Source organism: Salvia hispanica, chromosome 6 (assembly GCF_029641045.1).
Source record: "Salvia hispanica isolate PSC_SH4W2 chromosome 6, Shi_PSC_v1, whole genome shotgun sequence".
In the NCBI taxonomy this organism is placed as follows: Eukaryota; Viridiplantae; Streptophyta; class Magnoliopsida; order Lamiales; family Lamiaceae; genus Salvia; species Salvia hispanica.
The window spans coordinates 13985032-14005158 of record NC_142697.1 but is presented as its reverse complement, the minus strand read 5'-3'; the positions used below and the strand labels follow the sequence as shown (position 1 = coordinate 14005158).

The following is a 20127-nucleotide window of genomic DNA, read 5'->3' as shown; positions in this document are numbered from 1 at the left end:
GATTATGTATGTTTTAAATAATTATTTATTAATATAAACAAGTGAATGTTCTCTTGTGCTAATTAAATAATTTATCGTTCGATGAATCGGATAAGATCAAGTTATATAGATAGTATATTGTTTGGTCAGTTCAGTCTTGACCTTTCTCATGCGATAAAACTAATCAGGGTGAATTCACTCTTGGTAATTTTTGAAGAAGTTAATCTCGAGCAATCGAACACAATGTTGCTTAATTACACTTGATCAATGCGTGGAAACTCTTTTATTTTATTTGAAATGAATAAGTCGTACATGTTCGATTGAACCACGGCAGTGTTCCTCGCAATCAAAACGTCACACTCAAATTGCTGGAATCATAATACTACTATATTACAATACTGATATGTATGCATATTATACAGCCTATTATAGCATGACACCTCACCAAACCTCCAAAAAAGGTAAAGACATTAAATCCCAGTGTGATTCTGGTTCACTCCTCAAATGGAGATGTTCATCATGTCCATTGCTAGGTTCTCAATCATCATGGCTTCTACTTCCCCACTGCATTGCTTCTTCCCACCTGCAAAAATTAATTAATAATTTCTCTATGAAATGAAAAAAACATTAAAAGACAGAATAAAAGCGTATGAGCAATTAAATTACCATAAAACGACAGCGTTTTGGGTATGGTGATTTTGGGAGTGGACGTCTTCCTAATAGGGCAAGCTGTGAGAGGGAGAACAGGCAGATCTTGGCAGTTGCAAATTTCGATCATGTGACCATCTGGATCATGGAAGAAGATTTGATCCACAATTATTCCACCTTCTCTCACCACTGCCTTCACATATTCAATCTTCATTCCCTCCAATCGTTCTATAATTACATTCATATCTGTGCATTGGAACGAGATATGGTTGTCTTTCGGATTTATTTTTTCTTTATTGTTTTTCACATTATCTGACTTTAGAAGATGAATTCCAATTCCATGGTTAAACAACCTGCAGAAAAAAAAAATCAACAAACATTAATTTATAAATTAGATTTTGAATAGCCATAATGTGCATGTATCATGTTGGGAAATTGTTACTCCACATGACTAGGCAATGACCAGGATGGCCCAACTTGTGTATAGAGATAGTAGTACTATCATTTAATAAGTGGAGTAGTTTCTTTTTCAAGTGGTGTTAACACAAGTTTCATATGTAACCTAATTATATAATAGGTTAGGTATTACCATAAACCGTGTAAATTTATTTCATTACGTGCACGAACCAAAAATAATTATATAAAGATAGCGATAACGAATGTTCAGCATAACATTTGTATCAGCAGATATGAGACCTCTGCTTGTATCGGCAATAATTGAATGAAAATTAGTAACAAAGCAACTAAATGGTTTAAAAGCTGACAAAGCAACCAAATAAGCTACCAAATGTTGTCCATATATAACTCGACACAGATTTTAAGAAATGCAAAGAAAAAAGAGTTAAAAAAATTAGTGTAATGTGGATCTCACTTTTATATAGTTTTATAATAGAGTGTAATGAGTTAGTATAAAAAGTAGGCTCCACTTACCAAAAATGGAAAGCAAAGTGGATAATATTTTGTGGACGGACCAAAATGACAAATATCGACAACCTTTGGTGAACTGAGGGAGTACTGTTTTTATTGGTTACAACTAAGTGTTTTTTTTTTTTTTTTTGAAAAGTAAAGGAAACTGGTAGTAATTGAGTTGAAGCAAGGAACCTATTACTACCTCCGGAAAAATAGTCACATTTTTTATTTAGGGTTGTCTATCAAAATTAGTCTCTATCTAGGTCGTATAATTTTTTTTTTCCAACAAGAGAAGTCTCATTTTCCACTAACAATGCTTCAACTTATTTTATCAATTTTGCATTAAAATATGTGTCGTACACAAGACTTTTTTTCGATGGATGAAGAGAGTATTTTCTAGAGAAACATGAGAAAATATTTGAAGTCATTTTGCTATGCTTCTCTAAAACATAAGAACTTTTAAATTTGGAGTAGCAAAGAGTAAGATGCAAAACCTATATAGAAGAAATGGAGAATCAATCTAGTTGATACTGTTAAACGTAATGCTACTTACTCACAAGGTTTTTTATTTGAAATTAAATTTGAGGGAGAGAAATAAAATAAGGTAGGTAAGGAAAAGGAGGTACCATGCCCCTTCAAATTTGAAGGAAGAAGGCCTTTGGATGAGGACAAATCCAAGAACTTTGACATAGAATTCCACAGATTTCTGCACAGATTTGCAGACATATGAGACATGGTTCAGCGACAACAATGGCAACTCCCCTTTTCTCATCATGTTTTCACCTCCAAATCTGCTCATTATTGCTTCAATCTCAGCAACATCAATCTCAGCCCCCATTGATAATTAATTCTTTGGAGATCGATCAAAATTGGAAGAAAATAACTGGCTCTCACCTTTGTGTGTGTGACAGAGAGAGAGAGAAAGAGAGGGGATATAATATAATAGTGATAAATGATGATAAGCTGTATGAGATGGGAAGTAGGAGGACATGTAATAATGATCTTAATCAGATTTGCATGTTAGGGTGCTGTTTATATAGAGAAAAGAATGGTAGAGGAATAAAGAGGAGAGGGACCGGATGTCCCAATGGCCATTACCAACAAAATATGGGAATAGTGCATTGTCTATACAAATCTACTGTCTACATAATATTCTCATTTTTTGTATCTATCAAAATAAGGGGTTCACATATAATTTTACATTAGAAGCCTAATTATTAATAATTGGGGACATTACGAACTTAGTACTACTTAGACATAAAAATCGAGATGCAATTACTTATATTGAAATTTTTGAAAAAATAACAATAATTTAGAGCATCTCCGGTGGCGCCCTTTCCACTAGAACTTCCCATAAAAACTTCCTGTCACGTCATCACTAGGACTTCCCATTCCACTGCCACATCACTAGGACTTCCCACTAGAACTTCCGCTAGGACTTCCCGCAATAAAATAAATTCACAATTATTCAATTTACGGAATTAAAATGTCGACACGTAATACGGGAAAATTCGAATAAAAAAAATTACATAATACTTAAAAAAAATTACATAATACTTAAAAAAAATTAACATAATACTTAAAAATTACATAATCATAAAAAAGTCGAGAAATACAACCCTCGACTCTCACTCCTCCTCGTCCTTGTCCTCGTCCCCGTCGCCCGTGCCGCTGCCGACTCCGACGTCCCCGCCCCCAATCTCGACGCAATAATCATCAATGGTTGGCATTCCTAAATCGCGCTGACGTGCGTCGATCACATCCTTGCACATCCTTTTGTACACAGGATCGTGCGTGCTAAACCACCTATGTATGTTCTGACTCAGGGTCTTCGTTAGCTGTGCGCGGGCGAGACGGTCGTACTCATCTGGGGCTTCAGGGGCCTCTGATTGGACATCGAATGACCCGTTGCAGCTGCCGCTCCCCCTCGCCATCCGCTGCACAGCCTTTTGCACCATCGGGCGACGACGACGGCGAGAGTCTGATCGTGGTAGCGGGGACGCATCCTCGGCTTCGGGGAGCTCATGCGAACCAACACTGCTGTTGCACTCACCGGAAGAGTTGATCTTCGTCCGCTTCCAGCCCGAGTCGACACCCGCACAAAACTTTTGTGAACTCCTGACCACGAGAAAGGCCTCCCATTGGTCAAACTCTTTGAACTTCAATTCTTTGTCGGGGTACTGGGACAAGACCCGGTTCTTCACATCCTCCTCAGACATGCCGCTGGTTGCCATGCGCAGATTGTTTTGGTAGAGGCCGGCAAAACGACTGAGCTTAGGCCTCAACCGATCTCACTGTTTCCGGCATTGCTCGGGAATGCGAAGCTTCGCCCCAGCCGATTTGAGTGTGAGGTAGGCCTCACTAATGCGATGCCACAATCAGTCAATATACTGGTTCGCCCCGACATAGGGATCCTCGACTACACCGACCCAAGCCTTCGCAAGCGCGACATTTTCCCACACGGTCCAGATCGACCTCTTCCCCGCTCCTCCTCACCCTCCTCCTCCTCTGCCCCTGTTTGCGAGGAAGAGCCCGGGGGTTTGCCCTTGCCCCTACCCCCACCCCAGGCCTTGCCCTTGCCTTTACCCATGCCCCTTGCAGCAGGCTCCGCCTCATCGGGAGTTTCACGGAACGACGATAGCCCCAACTCCTCAAAAGAGAAAGTCTTGATGCCGGCGTACTGAGTCTCCGGAATAGTACTAGGGGAATCGTCGGACAACAAATCTATATATGGAGGATAGACAGATTCCCTAGGCGTCCTCGGGCTCCTGTGCTGCATCGTCCCACTCATCCCCGGCGTCATACTCCCCATCCCCGCCATATTTGGCGGCATACTTCCCATCCCCGCTGCCCCGGGCATCATCCCACCCATCTGATTCATCCAATTGTACATATTGTAGAACATTTGGGGAGTAATCTCCGCCATCCCCGCCATTTGGGGATTCACCCCTGCCATCTGGGGATTCATCCCCGCAAAGTTTCCCTCCGTTCCGGTGGGAAACGTGGGTGTGTTTCCTCCGCTCGTGGTGGGGGAGTTCCTATTGTACTCCATTTTAGTAGAAATGAAACTTGTAGGTTTAGAGAGAGAAACTTGTCAACACAAGTGGTGTGAATGAAATGAAGTTCAAGAAGTCCTATTTATAGAGTTTTTAAAAAAAAAATTATTTTTTGGCGGACGTCCGCCCGCCCGTGGGTCGGATATCCGAGCCCATCCGACAGGCGCACGGGACGTCCGTGTCCTACCATTTTGCTCACTACGGTGAACGTCCGGTCGGACTTCCGCGACGTCCGCCGTCGGAGATGCTCTTAGAACACCAAAAGAAAACGTTCTTAAATAGTTGAAGCGGAGAGAAATTAAAGTAAGAGAGAGAATAATGTACTAATAAAGACTCTTCTCTGCATTATTCTCTATGAGTATACTCTCTCTCCATTTTAACTATTTAGTACTCCCTCTGTCTGCGAATAGGAGTCCTATTTTTTCCATTTTAGTCTGTCCGCGAATAGGAGTCCCGATTCACTTTTACCATAAATGGTAATAGGGTCTCACCTTCCAGTAACTCACTCTACTCACATTTCATTTAAAACTAAGTGAGATCCCTATTCCACTAACTTTTTTCACTTATTTTTCTTAAATTTCTTAAACCACTTCTAATGGCGGATGGATGGAGTATAAATTTTTCAAAACGAGTGCGAAAAGGAAATGTGCAAACACTAATCGAACGAAGTGAGTACTAGGTTTGAACGAATCTGAATAATTGCATGAAATTTTTGTATACATGAAGATTGAACTTGTAATACTAATAAATTACTACGTACTATAGCCATTTTCTAATATCACTCATTTCTACTTGTAATACTATAGCCTTTTTTATAATATCACTCATTCTTAAAGTAAAAGAATTCGGAAAATTAGGACCTCATATATAAAGTAGCTAGCAACTACATGGACCTTATCTGCACGTTTTGTCTACAAGAATTCTAACAACAAATCAATTACTCTTATCCACCGACGATAGTTATCAAGCAACAATTTATCTTATCTTGTCTATACTACTTATCAGTTTAAAAATTTTCATTTACTTTCCTTTTATTTTGAAAAGTAGAAAATTCATTCCTCGGACAATAGATATTTTAGACTGACTTCTTTTCGACCTGATACATTACATTGTTGTTATAATTATCATACGCAATGTCCAACAATAAAAACGACTTGATCCATGTTTTAATTATCATAATGGCATAAAAATCATGGGCGTATACTGTTGCGTATCTCATCCATACCGCATTTATACTTTTTGTTGGGACATTAAATTTTTTCTAGTTATTTCTTTGCTATGATTGTTATACATTTCAAATTAACAAAATTTATTAAAACATATCTTTCTGAATTTAAATATGTTGAAGAGATTCTTTATTAAAAAATGAACCTCAAAGAGAATACATCCTTTTTTATGCAATAACCGAGCCACCTAGACGACGAGCCATAAGTCCAATATAAATCAGCAACAAGTCTAAGGTGCAAAAAATAATAGACTCAAGGGAACACCAACCAAGTCATAGCTAGAGCTAGAGTCAGTGGCGTATCCAGGATTTTCGATATGGGGATGCGAAAAAATTACTCCGTGCGACTTAAAATTTCACGATGTGACTAATCATTTTTGTTCTCTTTGTTATGTTTCATTAATGTGCCAATATTTAAAATAAAATATGTGTTTATTCTTTTTACCAAAAATCTTCATTTTAGATAAATAAAAAATTATTTTATAGTATCACGTAGAGAGTAAATTATGCAATGTCCTGCGTATAACCTAAAAATGCCCTACGTATAATTTTGTTATGCATTTTTGTATTATATATAATGAGGAGGTTAATTTTATAAATATTACTTTATGATACTTACTCCAAATTAGTAATTACTCCAAATTAGTAATTAAACCTGAGTTGTTTGTAAAATATTATACACTATATACAAGTAGGGGTGCACTAGGGTGCCACCATAGTTAAAATAACATCATACCACCAATATAGTCCGTTAGATCTCATCTATGGACGCCTAGGATTAAGTTTCGTGAAAAAACACGGGTTTGCAGTCTACTGTATTAGATATTGCAGTCTACTGTATTAGATATTGCAGTCACGGTAAACTGCAATATTGTTGTGGTAAGACTGCAATATTCAATGAACAGCACTGCAATCTGGTAACGTAAAATTAGAAATTTCCTATTTTACCCCTCTTTATTTTTACACGTGGCAGCATGACAAACACACGATTTTCAGATCCAATAGCTTAAAATAGTGGTATGGTGTTACAATAAAGATGATTGTCATCTTAGTACATCCCTATACAAGTATCTATTAAAAATAATTAATGAAGATTATTTATGAAAGAATATAAAATTGGTATTAAAAAAGAGCAAGTTAGTAGTGGTTAAAGTAATAAATGTTTGTTAAAAACAAAACAATTAATGAAACGTACACGCGAATTCAGAAGGAGATATGAATTAGAAACAACATTGAATTGATAAGGAGGTGATATGTACCCCCTTTCTCCCATGTGCATACGCCACTGGCTAGAGTGCTAGACAACACAAAAGCAAAAAATAGCAACGGTATTGATGGTCTCGGGTTTCAGTCGGGTGTGTAAATGCAAGAGTGTATCCAACTGATCAGGATAAGATTCCCAAACTAGCTGAGTCGTTGACACGACAACCGTAACTTGGTATCAAATAAATTTCCACAACCCACTTCTATTGGTTAGTATAGTAGAGGTAAGGGTCGAATCCCACAAGGATGGACACGTTCGGATAACTGTGGTGATATTCCTGTGTGTTTTTGGTTAGCTACCACGCTTTTGGGGTTGGGATTCTACCTAGGCGAGAAATAAAGATGGTACTCTACTGACTAGTAGGCGTGAAAATGACAGACATGTGGTTGTGTTCGTGAAAATAGGGGACAAGGTATCTCAGAGACATGTGAAAAGTAAACAGTTACTAAAAGAGGAAACTTAGACAACAGGGTATGTCTGGTGGCTGGGTGGCTTTCTGACAGGTTTGGAAGGTACAACTGAAAAGTAAGAGACAAAAACAAAAGTAACTAAAAAGCAAAAATGGTCCAAGGCAAAAGTTGATTTTGACGTTTTCTTCTTCACCAAGTATTAACAGAAATCATATGAACACAAACTCCATGACTAAACTCAGATTCATAAATTCAAACTCAAGATCCATTAATTAAAATGCTCAACTTAAGATGAACAGCAGGAACTACAGATTACTTCTACTGACTAACATGCAAGGTGGTATTAACAGCGCAAAACAGGAAACTCATGCACGAAAACTTAAACTGAAACATAACTACAAATTTCGATCAACAACTTCAGATCTAGCCTACTCGAAGGAAAACACATGCGCATACTTAGAAATTAAAAGCGATAACTAGATCTAACTTCCCTAGGCAGAATGAAGGAAACTCAAACCAAAGAGACATACGAAATAGAAACTTCATAACTTAAACGTTTGGATCTTCACCAAGTACTTCAAAAGGCAACAAAGATAAATGTTTGCAACAGATCCAACGAAGAAAGCAGGTAAAAATTAAACTAGAAAGCAAATAACGATTGTTTTGCCACTCCGGGCGGTGAAACTGCTAGACTACTACGACGAACTGGCTGGAACGATGGAATGATAACTTCTCCGGCAGACTTTTGGACGTCAAGTGACCATAGCTGTGGCGAGGAACGAGAGACTGAATAATGCTGAAAGACTGATCTTCTAGAGAGGATTCTACTAAGTGTAGTGGTTGGACTTTCTTTCGAACTCCAAAAAACGAGAACTCTTTCTCTCTCTCCAAGTGGCTTCTTTTATAGGGAGGCTTGCCCTTGCTTTTAGGGTAGACTTCCTTCACAATTTGACTTTTCTGCCCTTGTTTATGATCATCCCAGCTATCCGTCTTCTCCATCTCGAGCCTTTTCTCCGGCATGCATCCTGGTCAGTATTGCTTTTTTTTATCGCTCTTTTCACCTGCGTCGTCCGAATCGTCTCTTACTTACTTGGATCCCTTAATCCTGCACACTTAAGCAATTGTTTTGCAGAACATACATGCATTTCACGACATACTGGCCAGTAACCAAGGCTTAGAATATGACTTATCAGGTATCATAATGCAAAACTGTAAAACAACAAGCTCGTTGTCAATCATGACTTCAGCACAACAAACTCTCTCAAATAAGCCAAATGAGTGAGTATAGAGTCTTTGTCTTAGCAACAATGAGCTTAGATATTATTGTTTGAGGTGCCGAGTTCGAACCCTCTTCACATCATTTCCAATTTCCTTCTTTATATAGGAATTTTTTTAAAAAAAGCAGCAAAATGAGGGAGAAGCAAATCGTACCGTTGTGTGTGCACACTCAAGAATTCCTACCTCTATGTGGATTGTGGATCCCATAACTCGAGTCTCTGACCAGCTTCTAATTTTGCTTCAATTTATTAATCACAATTTTAATATTTAGTAGGAGTATATGCACTAGAGTAATTATGTTCTTTTGTATGGGTAAAATGCAATGGCTTTGTTTCATGATACAAAGTTCGTTGCGAAAAAGTGAGAAAGTGTGTATGCATACATGACTTTCAAAATACTAGTGGAATCAAAAATTGTGAGATATGCTTCAATTTTAATAAAGTGATGCTGAGATGTTTAAATTAAATACTCATCTTATCCATATTAATCGTCTCATTTTTATCATTTTTGTTTAATTTTTATCAATCAACTTATTTCATTTTTGTCATTTTTGATAAATAAACTTCGTGTTTTATTAACTAATTTCACTCGCAATTATTATAAAACTAAGTAGCAGTACTTTATTTATCCCATTGCAATTGATTTATTTTTTTTGTTTCGTTGTCCCACTACAAATGATTGATTTTCATTTTTAACTAAAAATAAAATTCTTAATCTCTTTATTTTATTCTATTTTTATCTCTCTTATCTTATCTTCTCTCCTACTTTATTCAATAAATATCATTTTCTTAAATTATATGTTGAATACAAATCAATCATATCGGTGAGATGGAGGAAGTATATACCATTAACCATTTTCTCTTATTTTTTCAATAAAATCGTATAATTTTTTAAAACTAGTGCCAATCAAATATGAAAAACTTATTAAGGATGGGGAGTATATATTTGTAAAATTAAAGTATAGTTTGTAACAATAATACCTAAGGCTAGATTGAGTCTAATTACCCACAAACCTAAAACTGGGTCTATAAAGAACCCGGAAGTCTATCACAATATTAATTAATACCCCGCACATCTCATTCTTAGTGAATCAATTTCTTTTTGACTCGAGATTTTATATAGTAGTATTATTTTATTAGTTGAGTAGAAAGAAAATAAAATAAAGATGTTGATATTTTTATTTTAAAAAATGTGTCAATTAGAATTGGATATACTTATTAAGAGAAAAATATATCGTTTAGAATGAGATGAATATAATTTTTTACAATAAATCGAAAAGAAGACAAAACCTATTAGGAAGAATAGCAATATTTCCAAAGAAATTACACCCGGAAAATAACAATTCTATTTTTAGAGAGTTTCAAATGGGATACTTTCTACCACATAAAATAAATGTCATAATTTTTTTTTGCTGCAAAGATGTTACATTTTTTTTTATAGAAAAAGTTTAACATCAATATAAATATACTATTTTCTCTCTTTGTTTACTAATCCCGTGCTATTACTCAAATATAACATCTATTATGGAAAGAAGAATATAAATATACTATTTTTACTCTTCGCTTACTAATCCCGTGCTATTACTCAAATATGACATCTATTATGGAAATAAGTACAAAAGTCTAAAGGTATAGGAAAAAAGGATTGGATGAACTCAATGATTTTAACTTTTAACCTTTAGATGCCATGAGTTTTAAAATAGGAGTATTTATTTTCTTCTTCCGAAGTTGCATAAGTACTACTTCAATCAACTAATCCTAAAAATATTCACATTTCAAGGACGTCCAAGATTACTGAGTCACTTTATTTTTGGCAAAAATAACAATTTTAATTTCTCAAGTAAGTCTTTTAGTAAGCGTATCGTATATCAGCAGCTTTTTAGTGTATAAGCCGGTGGAGGTTTGTTGAAGATGATGTTACGCGGCGTTCAGAACCAGTCTTGAAGTGGAAGTGAATGAATTAGAAAAAACGAAAAAATGAGACGACTCTTTCTTGAACTATATCATAAACAAATCTTCTCCTCTACACTAATCACGAGTTTTTCTCTATTTCTCTCGTATATCGTCGTAACGCCCTTAATGCTAGGTTTTGAAAAAGACTTTTCATGTCATTCCCATTTAGGTCCGATTCGGATCCCTCCGTTGTTTCCTTTTCCTTCCGCACCCTTTCCTCGAAATGAGAAAGAAGATGGTATACTTGAATTGTATTATTTAAGTGCTTATTGCTTTCAAAAAATCCTACTTCTACAATTGGTGGGTCACCGGGTTATTCAAATAAGTCGTGTTTTCCGTGGTTTTCCCATGTTACAACTTCCGTACCAATTCGGTCGATCCGGAATGGATCGGTTAAACATTCCATTAGGGGGGGGGGCATTATCTGCTTTTGACTGATAGAAAGTATCTCTCTTTTCTCCCTCTCTGACACGAGATTCAATCTTTTTAAGGAGGACCGATCGATAAATCATAGTTTTCCATCGCTTGTATGGAACAAACTGTTCGTCTTCCTCTCCGTAAAGGGTTGTCCTTTTTCCGGCAATAGGTGGATACATGAAAAAGCTTCCTTGCGTTTGAGGCCCTTTTTCCGAAGGGTGTACTTTATCATTGGATTTCTTCCTTTTTTGTCCTTTATTTATTATTCTTTTCATTTCACAGTAAGAATTACATTTTGTCATTTTAGTCTATCCCATAACAAAAGTCACATTTCACTTTTACTAATCAGCATGTCTCACATTCCACAAATTCAATTAACTCATATTCTATTATAAAATTAATATAAAAAAATGAATCTCATACTTCACCAACTTATTCAGTCTACTATTCTCTACATTACTTAAACACCAAATGTGACTCTTATGATGGTTAATATTTTTTAAAAGAAATACTCATGAGGGACGAATTTGGTAGGTTGAATTTGCAGCAACGGCAAATTTAGTTGTCAACTGTCAAGATTACTATATTTTCCTTGAGTACGTGTAAGATTTCTATTGGATGAAAGTAAGTCAAACATGATTGGGGGAAATTACCGGACAAGACTACTTTCTTCCTTCTCAATTCACCCAAAACACGCACCGCGTGTGACTGTGTGTGCATATCATCATCACCGATTAATCGGCGACGACAATGGAATCAATAAATAGGACCGAGTTAACGGCGGTTGAGTCTCCGTTAGAGATGGTGCTCACGGCGGCTTCGTTGATACCGATCAGTCATCATTTATTGGGATTTTCGTTGATTTTAATCGTTTTCCTCTACAATTTTCTCGAGATTCATTTCCTGCAAGACCTGTTCACCGGATTCAGGGGGCAGCCGGTGGTTTTGACTATCGATACTTGCTCTCAACTCTACCGCGACGTCGTTTCCAAGTGTAGAACTCTTCATGGAAGGTATCAGAATAGCACTATTTTTTATGATTCCGCACTTTGCTGTATTGTCTTTGCAGCTAACACTTGTGCTTTTGTTTTTTCTTTCAAATAAGGTATTTATCAACTCCATGGTTATGTAGTCCAAATCTCCAGACAACTTTTCTTCATTATTTTGGAAATCCCCCCAAGGTCAGATACAAAAGGTGAGAATGTGCATAATTGGTTAGAATATTCTGTACAGTAGATTCCTAATTCTGAGAAATAGTTATGTTTGAGTGTTTGAACTGATTGGATGCATTATGCAGGCACATTTTTGTGACCTCTGATGGTGGAACTCTAGCTTTGGATTGGGTCGAGAATGCCCAAGGTAACACGGTATTGTTTTGTTCGATATGTTAATCTTAGACTAGCTGACATATCACAATGAAGAAACCTCATTTTCTCCATATATGATACTACTGGTTAACTCGCTTTGGCTTTGGTTGTTCGTTGTAGTTAAGGGGCAAGCCTTTCAAGTTGATGGTCATGGTCATGTGCAGAAAGATGGTGAAAATCCCATCTTAATTATTGTTCCTGGTTTGACAAGTGCATCTGATTCAGCTGTAAGTTATCTACCTCATATCATTCATGGTGTAATGCATCAGCCAAAAAGTAGAGTATGATTTGTTTTGATTGTAATTTTGATGGTGGCATGTTTGTTGGGTGCATCATAATGACCTAAACAGCAAAACAAATCATACTCTACTTTCTGATTTGCATTCTTCTAAATGTGCAATATTAAGCTCATTTCCACTTAGACAACAAATGTATTGTACAAGAGAATATAAGTTATGTATTGCATTAATTTGTTGGCAACCTATATTGTCTACCATAGTAACCAGTTGCATATTGTTGGCTTCCAGTTAAAAACAAAGTATGTTGTCCTTTTTTCTCGAGAGACTATGCCTAGTGTTATTTATTCCCAGAGCACCAACGTTAGTAGACTATCGCCTTTCTGTTATCTTCTTGCATTTGCTGATATGACATCTTTCATTTTTATCTCCTAAAGCTGATTAATTTCAGTTGTATAACCACCAATGTCCTCTTCGAATTCATTCATTTTCATTATGTTTTTCAAGGTAAATATTACTTTCTCATAGCTTGTCCAACACTTCACACTCACATCTTGTGCTATCCCTCTGCCATTCCGATCTCTGATAATATTGTTACGCAGTATGTTAAACATCTGGCATTCATTATGGCTAAACGAGGATGGAGCGTTGTTGTAAGCAATCATCGGGGACTAGGTGGTGTATCGATTACTGTAAGTATTGGCATTTGAACACTGATAGCTGTAAGCAATCATATTGTTATGTTCGCTGTGTTACTCTTAGACTAGCTGACTTTGAATACCTTTTGGATTTATAAATTACTTTGAAAGTTCTGCAAATTTTAGGTGAATGTAGTTGTACCTTTTGGAGTTCTTTGAAGTTCTGCACCACTTTTTAGTTTTGTCTTAGATTTGATTTAATCTCACACTCAAATATAATAAGTTGGATTATCTATTATAGTTAGATAACAGCATGGTAATAAAATATTCATATTCAGTTGATGATTGCAATTATTGAATAAATAAAATAAATTCCATAGAAGATAGAAGTAAGACCGGAGCTTGAGTACCACGGTCCCTTGAAAGGAACATAAAAATACACAAAATCCTTTCAGTAGGCTAATCATATAGGGACAAGTCTATCAGGTGAAAGTTAATAGTACATCTATTTTGGATGGAATAAAACAGTTCTTCTTATGTCTAAATTATGTATAAATAAAACAGTTCTTCTTATGTCTAAACAGTTCATGTGCTTTCTAATGTTGAAAACATCTCTGAATTACATATTTTACAGTCGGACTGCTTCTACAATGGTGGATGGACAGAGGATATAAGAAATGTGATCAACCATATTCACTGCCAATACCCCGAGGCTCCATTATATGTAGTTGGCACTAGCATAGGTGCTAACATGCTGGTATACATACTTGTGCTCTATACTTTTATAAGAACAGACATTGATGGTATATTTTTGTAGCTGTGCTCTTTTAACTGTATATGGATTTCCCTTGCAAGGATCTGTAAGACCGCCTTTTAGTAGAGAATATTACATACCATTTGAAATACTTTAATCAGTTTAGGAGTTCTTCGAAGAGGTTCAATATACCCATGTACAATGGTTGGCATCTATCACAATAATTCAACAGATTCTGGCTCTTAATTTTGTAACTGTGTAGTTCTGACATGTCAGTATTGGAGTTAGTCTGTTAAAAAACGGCAAGTTCTAGATGCATAAGTCATGATTTAACAAACCAAAGGAAATATGCGTCCGGTTAAATCATGGATGATACAACAGTGACATGCCTTGAGCTTCTTCGGAAAGTCATTGCTCAATGATTTTTGTGCAGTTAGGTCTTGCATCTCGCTAGTTCGTATTTCTCACTCACTTGTGATTTCAGATAAAATACCTTGCTGAGGAGGGAACGAGTGCTCCTGTGGTTGGAGCTGCAGCAATCTGTTCACCTTGGGATCTTTTGGTTGGTACATGTGTCTTATCACCAGTTTTGTTTGCTTTTTGTCATTTCATATCTGCTTCATTTTGCATATCATTAGTGTTTATTTGTTTGTTTTATTTATATCATCTTTTTTTTAGTTGTTTATGTAATCCATATCTGATTTCCAAGAGAACAATGCATTTAACATTTACATTCCTGTTACCTTGATGATGTATGTTGTTAGGGTAATCTAAATTGGATTCCCTGTCATTTTCCAGATATGTGACAGATTTATGAACCGCAAACTCATACAGAGGCTTTACAACAAAGCGTTGGCGGTTGGCTTGAAAGACTATGCCCAAATGTATGTCATCTTAGCTCATCTTCATTCATACTTTTTCTTTAATTGAACATTCACTGTGTGCAAATTTCTAGGCATGAAGCTGTCCTTTCTCGAATTTCAAACTGGGAAGGCGTTCAAAAGGTAGCTTTTGATTTTATAAACACACTTGTCGGTATTCAAACAATGTTTTTCATTTGAGTTCCAACATTATTATGGATTCTATAACTTCATTGAAAAATTCTGCTTTATGTTGAATGAAGATGATTAAACATGATTAAACCTCACATCTGCAGTCACGTTCAGTTCGGGACTTTGATGATTCAGCAACTCGTGTTCTTGGTAACTATGAGGTAATAATCCATGCTCGGAATCATCTTCTCCTTGTAGCCAATGTTGAAGGACTGAATGATCTCATGGTTTTCCTCAGACCGTGGATACCTACTATAGGCGTTGTAGCAGTGCTAATTTTGTGGGAAGTGTAATGGTGCCCCTTCTTTGCATCAGTGCTTTAGATGATCCTATATGTACACGCGAAGCTATTCCATGGGATGAGTGCAGGTACATAGTCTGCTCATCAACTATTAATCAACTTTCAATTGCATTTGTAATGATTCTAAAGTATGGAAAGACAAAGACGTTTGGAAAGAGGGAAACTACCCCAAACTTGTTTGAAAACTTTCTTGGAATCAATGTTAACAAGGATCCTTGTGCCTTTTTGTTTCCTGTTCTTATACATAATTATTTTCAGGTTAAATAAAAACGTTGTGTTAGCTACAACAGAACATGGAGGGCATTTACCTTTTTTCGAAGGGTTAACTGCAAAAAGTGTCTGGTAAACTATGCTCAACTGAATTAACTGCTTTAAAATGTACTACTAGTTAGTTGGATATGGTTTCTTTTTTACTACTTGATTTATCACTTTGTAGGTGGGTAAGGGCCGTGGATGAATTTTTCAGTATTCTGCAATCCAGTCCCCGGAAAATAGAGGTGGGAGAGAAGTTGTTTCTTTATTACTATATGCTGATTGGTTTTTGTTTGGTGCAAAAATAATCTATATCATCTCATTTCTATATATTAAGATAGTTACTTATTCTGATATGTATAAAACATGAATGATCAAGTAGCATCTTTTTGGGTGGTGAGTCGCAGATTTCAGTCCCCTCCGTCAACCCCGGAGAGTCATCCATTGATCAGGCCCCTTACGTGCATCTCTCTGAAGACGGCATGGTTGGTGGAGTAAGCGATGAAACACAAGTCGAACACCAAGAACAAAATAAAGCTGGAGACAGAATCCATGCTGAACTCAGCCAGCCACCAAATACTGATCAAGGTATGGCCACCATTGTTGCTCCGGTGATGAAACGCCTGAATCAACTCTCTCGTCAGAATCAGACATCTCTGTGGCTGCTTGCCTACATTGCCTTCCTTACTACCTGGCCACTCGTGGGCTCTGCTGTGTCTGTTTTCCTCCGTAAAAGATTTAAAGCTCGTTTCTCCTCCCCATAAATTGCACCTCAAATGCGTGTATTTATCTGTAACACATGAGATATATATAAAAAACACAGCATCAGTTTTACTGACGACTACCAAGCTTTGATGCTTCTTTTAGTCAGCAAATTCTATAACTCTTTTAATTCAACTCTGTTTTAATCAGAATCCATCCATCAAAAACAATAACAATAGATCCTAGGTTCCATTCATCAAAAACAATACTATACGAAATAAGAAGAATGCTGCTTTATGTTTACTAGTCCTCATATAAGTTCCATTTCTTTGTAAGTGGGGTATGGATCAAAACCTTTTTCCAAATAAGAGGATCCTAGGCGTTACATCATATTAGGACTAGTGCAACTGCTATATTCAAGCATCAGTGAAAGTATCAAGGTTGAAAAAAGACCAAACTGACTGTGGCATACATGTAAGAAAAATTTCTAGTCATTGGAGACAGCCGTAATCCAAATGTAAACGACAACAATGACATAATGTCTAAAGCTGAAATTTCAGATCTAATGAGCCTTGGTCATCTTCATTTTCGGCATGGCCTTCTTCATTTGGCGAGAACGGTCTTTAGCTTCCTTCTTGCGAAGAGCCTCAGCACTCAGCTTCGCCTCAGCCTCCTCCAACTTCTTTCTCTGCTCGGCCTTCTTCTTCTGCAAAGCATCTTGTCTCGCATACTGAAGTTCTTTGTACAGCTCCTGAGCAACCTTTGCTCTGGCTGCTTCTGTTTTCGATCGAGCCTGGCATACAATCCGTAGTTCACTAAGTAACCCTTTAACCACAATACTGAAAACATACCGAATAAGATGTTATACTTACATGTGAACTGAGCTTGTATCGTCCAATCAGGTCAATATAGTAAGGTACAAGAGCAACCAAACGAGTCATATCAGCCATGTTATTCTCATCAGGGAGAGCAAACTTAAACATGAGCATCTTTTTGCTTGACCCTGGCTGTTGATCCGAGAAATGCATTGAGATAAAACCCTTTCCAAATTTTTCAAAAGCTTTGTCGCCAAAAACCTGTATCAATTCCAACGAGAGTATTACATTACGCTCATGAAGAGAGGAGGTTTATTTGACCAGACCCTCCTTTTCCATGTACTAATACAAAAGCATGTACAAACTTTTCTATCAAACAGAATAAAAGGCATGACAACAAGACAATAGATAAAAGTATCACGAGAGAAAGGGAAAGCAATCTCACACATCAGACAGACAAATGCCAAGTATGAAGATGCCACAACATTGGTGACAAATATCACAACAAACATACACAGGTTTGGAAATAAACAAAAATTAGGCAAGATTGAACATAAGGTTTAGTTTATTTACCATATCCCCAAAACTTCAAAGCTCGTCAATGTATGAATCTTAATAAGACATCTACAAGTTAACTAAACACAACTGCTTGCAAATACTTAATACTATGAACAAAGCTCCAACCGTTTCACAACAATGCCAATGAAATAACATGATGCATAGTGTGTGGCTGTGTGCTATAACTAGACTAAGTTTTCTTGAGATTATTGCACAAATCAAACTCTACTCTATCTCAGAGTCCTAATAATTATGATACTAACATCCATTGTTATTATCAAAACAAGAGTTTACAAAACAGCAATATAGCTCATTCTAAGAGTTTAGAGAAAAACCTCGCTAAACCCTGAATATGAAAATCCCATTACTCTATCGTGAGATGAAGAGTTGCTAAATCATTGAACAGATAATAAATCCATCACCAAATAAATACTGCAATTTGAAGTGATAATGCATAGACAAAAACCTGATCAAGCACAGCATCAGTGATCAAATCGGTAGCAACCTCCTTGGACTCTGAAACCACCTGCAGCTCATCCGCCACCCATTTCCTCCCATTCGGGGGATTGACTAGCCCAGCGAACCTCTGCAGATCCCTCAGCTCCTTGTGCATCGTCTTGGCCATCTTCTTCCTGGCCAAAGCAAAAACCACCTGATCCATCGAGTCATCATTCATGTAAACCTCAAACGTGATCTCATCCTTGCAGGGCACCACCATGTTGTACAGCCGCGAAATCAAATCGTGCCGGCTCTTGAGCTCCATCGTCGCCAGCAATCCCGAGCAATACCTCCTACCACTCGCGTAGAACTTGAACACACTCTTCCCTTCCTGCAACAGCAGCGGCGAGTCGTCGGTCTCTCCGACTCCCAATAGGCTGAAATTCTTGTCGAAGATCGAGTCCTTGGTCGCGAATTTGCTAGCCCAAGCCAAAGCCAGATTCTCATTCTCCTTTTTCCCAGTGAAATAGTTGATGGCAAACACGATTAGGAATGAAACGCACGCAATCTCAACGGTAAACGAGGTAATCTTCCTAGGAACCTTCGCATCCGAGTTCAGATCATTAACCGAATCCTCGGAGCCCGGGACCGGATCCGATTGAGAGGAAGCAGCAGCAGCAGCAGCAGCAGCAGTTTCAGTGATAGGTTCAGTCGGAGGGATTCCTTCGAATTCGTCTTCATCCCAGTAGTCAAACGACGCGGGCTTAGGGTTTTGATTTTGATTTTGATTTTGATCGGACGGCGGGGATTGAATCTCGGTCTCGGGAGGGCCGTGGTGGGACTCAGGGGTGGAGGTGGAGAGAGTAATCGGAGGAGGAGAGGAGCGGATGAAGTCCTCGGATTTGGGTTCCCCGAGGGCGAAATCGTCGTCTTCATCGGCGTCGAATCCTTCAAAGTGGGGTTGAGCGGCGGCGGCGGGAGTGAGGTGGTGGAGGAGGAGAGAGAAGATGGAGAGGAGGGCGAAGAGGTAGAGGAAAGCGTCGCCTCGTGGGAGAAGGAGAGAGAGAGGGGATTTGAGGAGTGAAGACGAAGATCTAATCGCCATTGTTGAGATTGAGAAAGTGGGTGCTTTGCTTGATTGATTTGATCTCTATTTTCGACTATTTATATTTCCCAAAAGATATCAAATTACTAGTCGGAATAGGATTTATTATCCATTATTCAATATTATACACATATCTAAATACATTCGACAAAAATTCAAATAAATATATGCAGGTACATTTTGCAATCCATTTACTCAAATTTTTAATACTGTACAATAATTGTGACTAAAATATATTTTCAATTGATTTCTATAATATACTATTAATAAATGATTTGTTCAATTAATCAATTCTTAGTAAACAACTTTAATTATACTGTAGCTCACCTTTGATCACACCTGTTTTAAAAATAAATGACAGATACTTCTATACTTCAAGTACTAATTTGATAAAATGATTAAAACTGAAATATGGATTTTTATTTAGGCTTCAGATTTACATAATTTAATAATCAATATAAGTTAAATTAATACCAAAATTACATAATTTAATAATCAATATAAGTTGTATTGCGAACTAGATCCGCATCAAATCTTTTCATCCAAAACACGTCAATTAAATATATACTCTATATAGTAGTATAAATTACTTGATAAATATTTACTTTATAAATATTTTAATAAAATAGTTAATGCATCAAAACGGTATAACCCTCTCCTAATGAAAGTATAGTAGGGGTGGAGAAAATACTAAAATATTGATTTTATTGTATCGAGAAAATACCAAAAATACTGAATATTTTCTATACTACTATAATTTTTGGTATATTA

At 37.0% G+C, this 20127-nt stretch overlaps 3 protein-coding genes across 3 annotated transcripts; 1 reads left to right on the top strand and 2 right to left on the bottom strand.

Annotated features, from left to right (window-relative positions):
- Positions 1-247: 247 nt before the first annotated feature.
- Positions 248-2557, bottom strand: LOC125203089 (glyoxylase I 4-like). The gene is made up of 3 exons (XM_048101372.2): positions 2163-2557; positions 646-980; positions 248-562 (listed from the first exon to the last, which is right to left on the bottom strand). Exons 1-3 carry the CDS (start codon positions 2372-2374, stop codon positions 480-482), a joined length of 630 nt encoding a protein of 209 aa, XP_047957329.1. The 5' UTR covers positions 2375-2557; the 3' UTR covers positions 248-479.
- Positions 2558-11776: 9219 nt separating this feature from the next.
- LOC125206244 (embryogenesis-associated protein EMB8-like) lies at positions 11777-16576 on the top strand. Its single transcript, XM_048105527.2, has 14 exons — positions 11777-12151; positions 12244-12333; positions 12436-12497; positions 12626-12732; positions 13344-13433; positions 14014-14136; positions 14618-14695; positions 14932-15017; positions 15089-15137; positions 15290-15346; positions 15424-15554; positions 15745-15828; positions 15923-15983; positions 16146-16576. Exons 1-14 carry the CDS (start codon positions 11889-11891, stop codon positions 16500-16502), a joined length of 1638 nt encoding a protein of 545 aa, XP_047961484.2. The 5' UTR covers positions 11777-11888; the 3' UTR covers positions 16503-16576.
- A 287-nt stretch (positions 16577-16863) lies between these two features.
- On the bottom strand, positions 16864-19399 carry LOC125204214 (uncharacterized protein At5g49945). Its single transcript, XM_048102807.1, has 3 exons — positions 18280-19399; positions 17313-17516; positions 16864-17233 (listed from the first exon to the last, which is right to left on the bottom strand). Exons 1-3 carry the CDS (start codon positions 19354-19356, stop codon positions 17003-17005), a joined length of 1512 nt encoding a protein of 503 aa, XP_047958764.1. The 5' UTR covers positions 19357-19399; the 3' UTR covers positions 16864-17002.
- Between the last annotated feature and the right edge of the window lie 728 nt (positions 19400-20127).

Coding starts and splice junctions, on each gene's coding strand:
- LOC125203089 (XM_048101372.2), bottom strand. CDS start 2,374: ATGGGGGCTGAGATTGATGTTGCTGAGATTGAAGCAATAATGAGCAGA. Junction 981..2,162: donor TTCAAATTTGAAGGGGCATG/GTACCTCCTTTT, acceptor TTTTTTCTGCAG/GTTGTTTAACCATGGAATTG. Junction 563..645: donor CAAAACGCTGTCGTTTTATG/GTAATTTAATTG, acceptor TAATTTTTGCAG/GTGGGAAGAAGCAATGCAGT.
- LOC125206244 (XM_048105527.2), top strand. CDS start 11,889: ATGGAATCAATAAATAGGACCGAGTTAACGGCGGTTGAGTCTCCGTTA. Junction 13,434..14,013: donor TAGGTGGTGTATCGATTACT/GTAAGTATTGGC, acceptor CATATTTTACAG/TCGGACTGCTTCTACAATGG. Junction 14,696..14,931: donor GTTCACCTTGGGATCTTTTG/GTTGGTACATGT, acceptor GTCATTTTCCAG/ATATGTGACAGATTTATGAA.
- LOC125204214 (XM_048102807.1), bottom strand. CDS start 19,356: ATGGCGATTAGATCTTCGTCTTCACTCCTCAAATCCCCTCTCTCTCTC. Junction 17,517..18,279: donor CTGATGCTGTGCTTGATCAG/GTTTTTGTCTAT, acceptor GAATTGATACAG/GTTTTTGGCGACAAAGCTTT. Junction 17,234..17,312: donor GATACAAGCTCAGTTCACAT/GTAAGTATAACA, acceptor ATTGTATGCCAG/GCTCGATCGAAAACAGAAGC.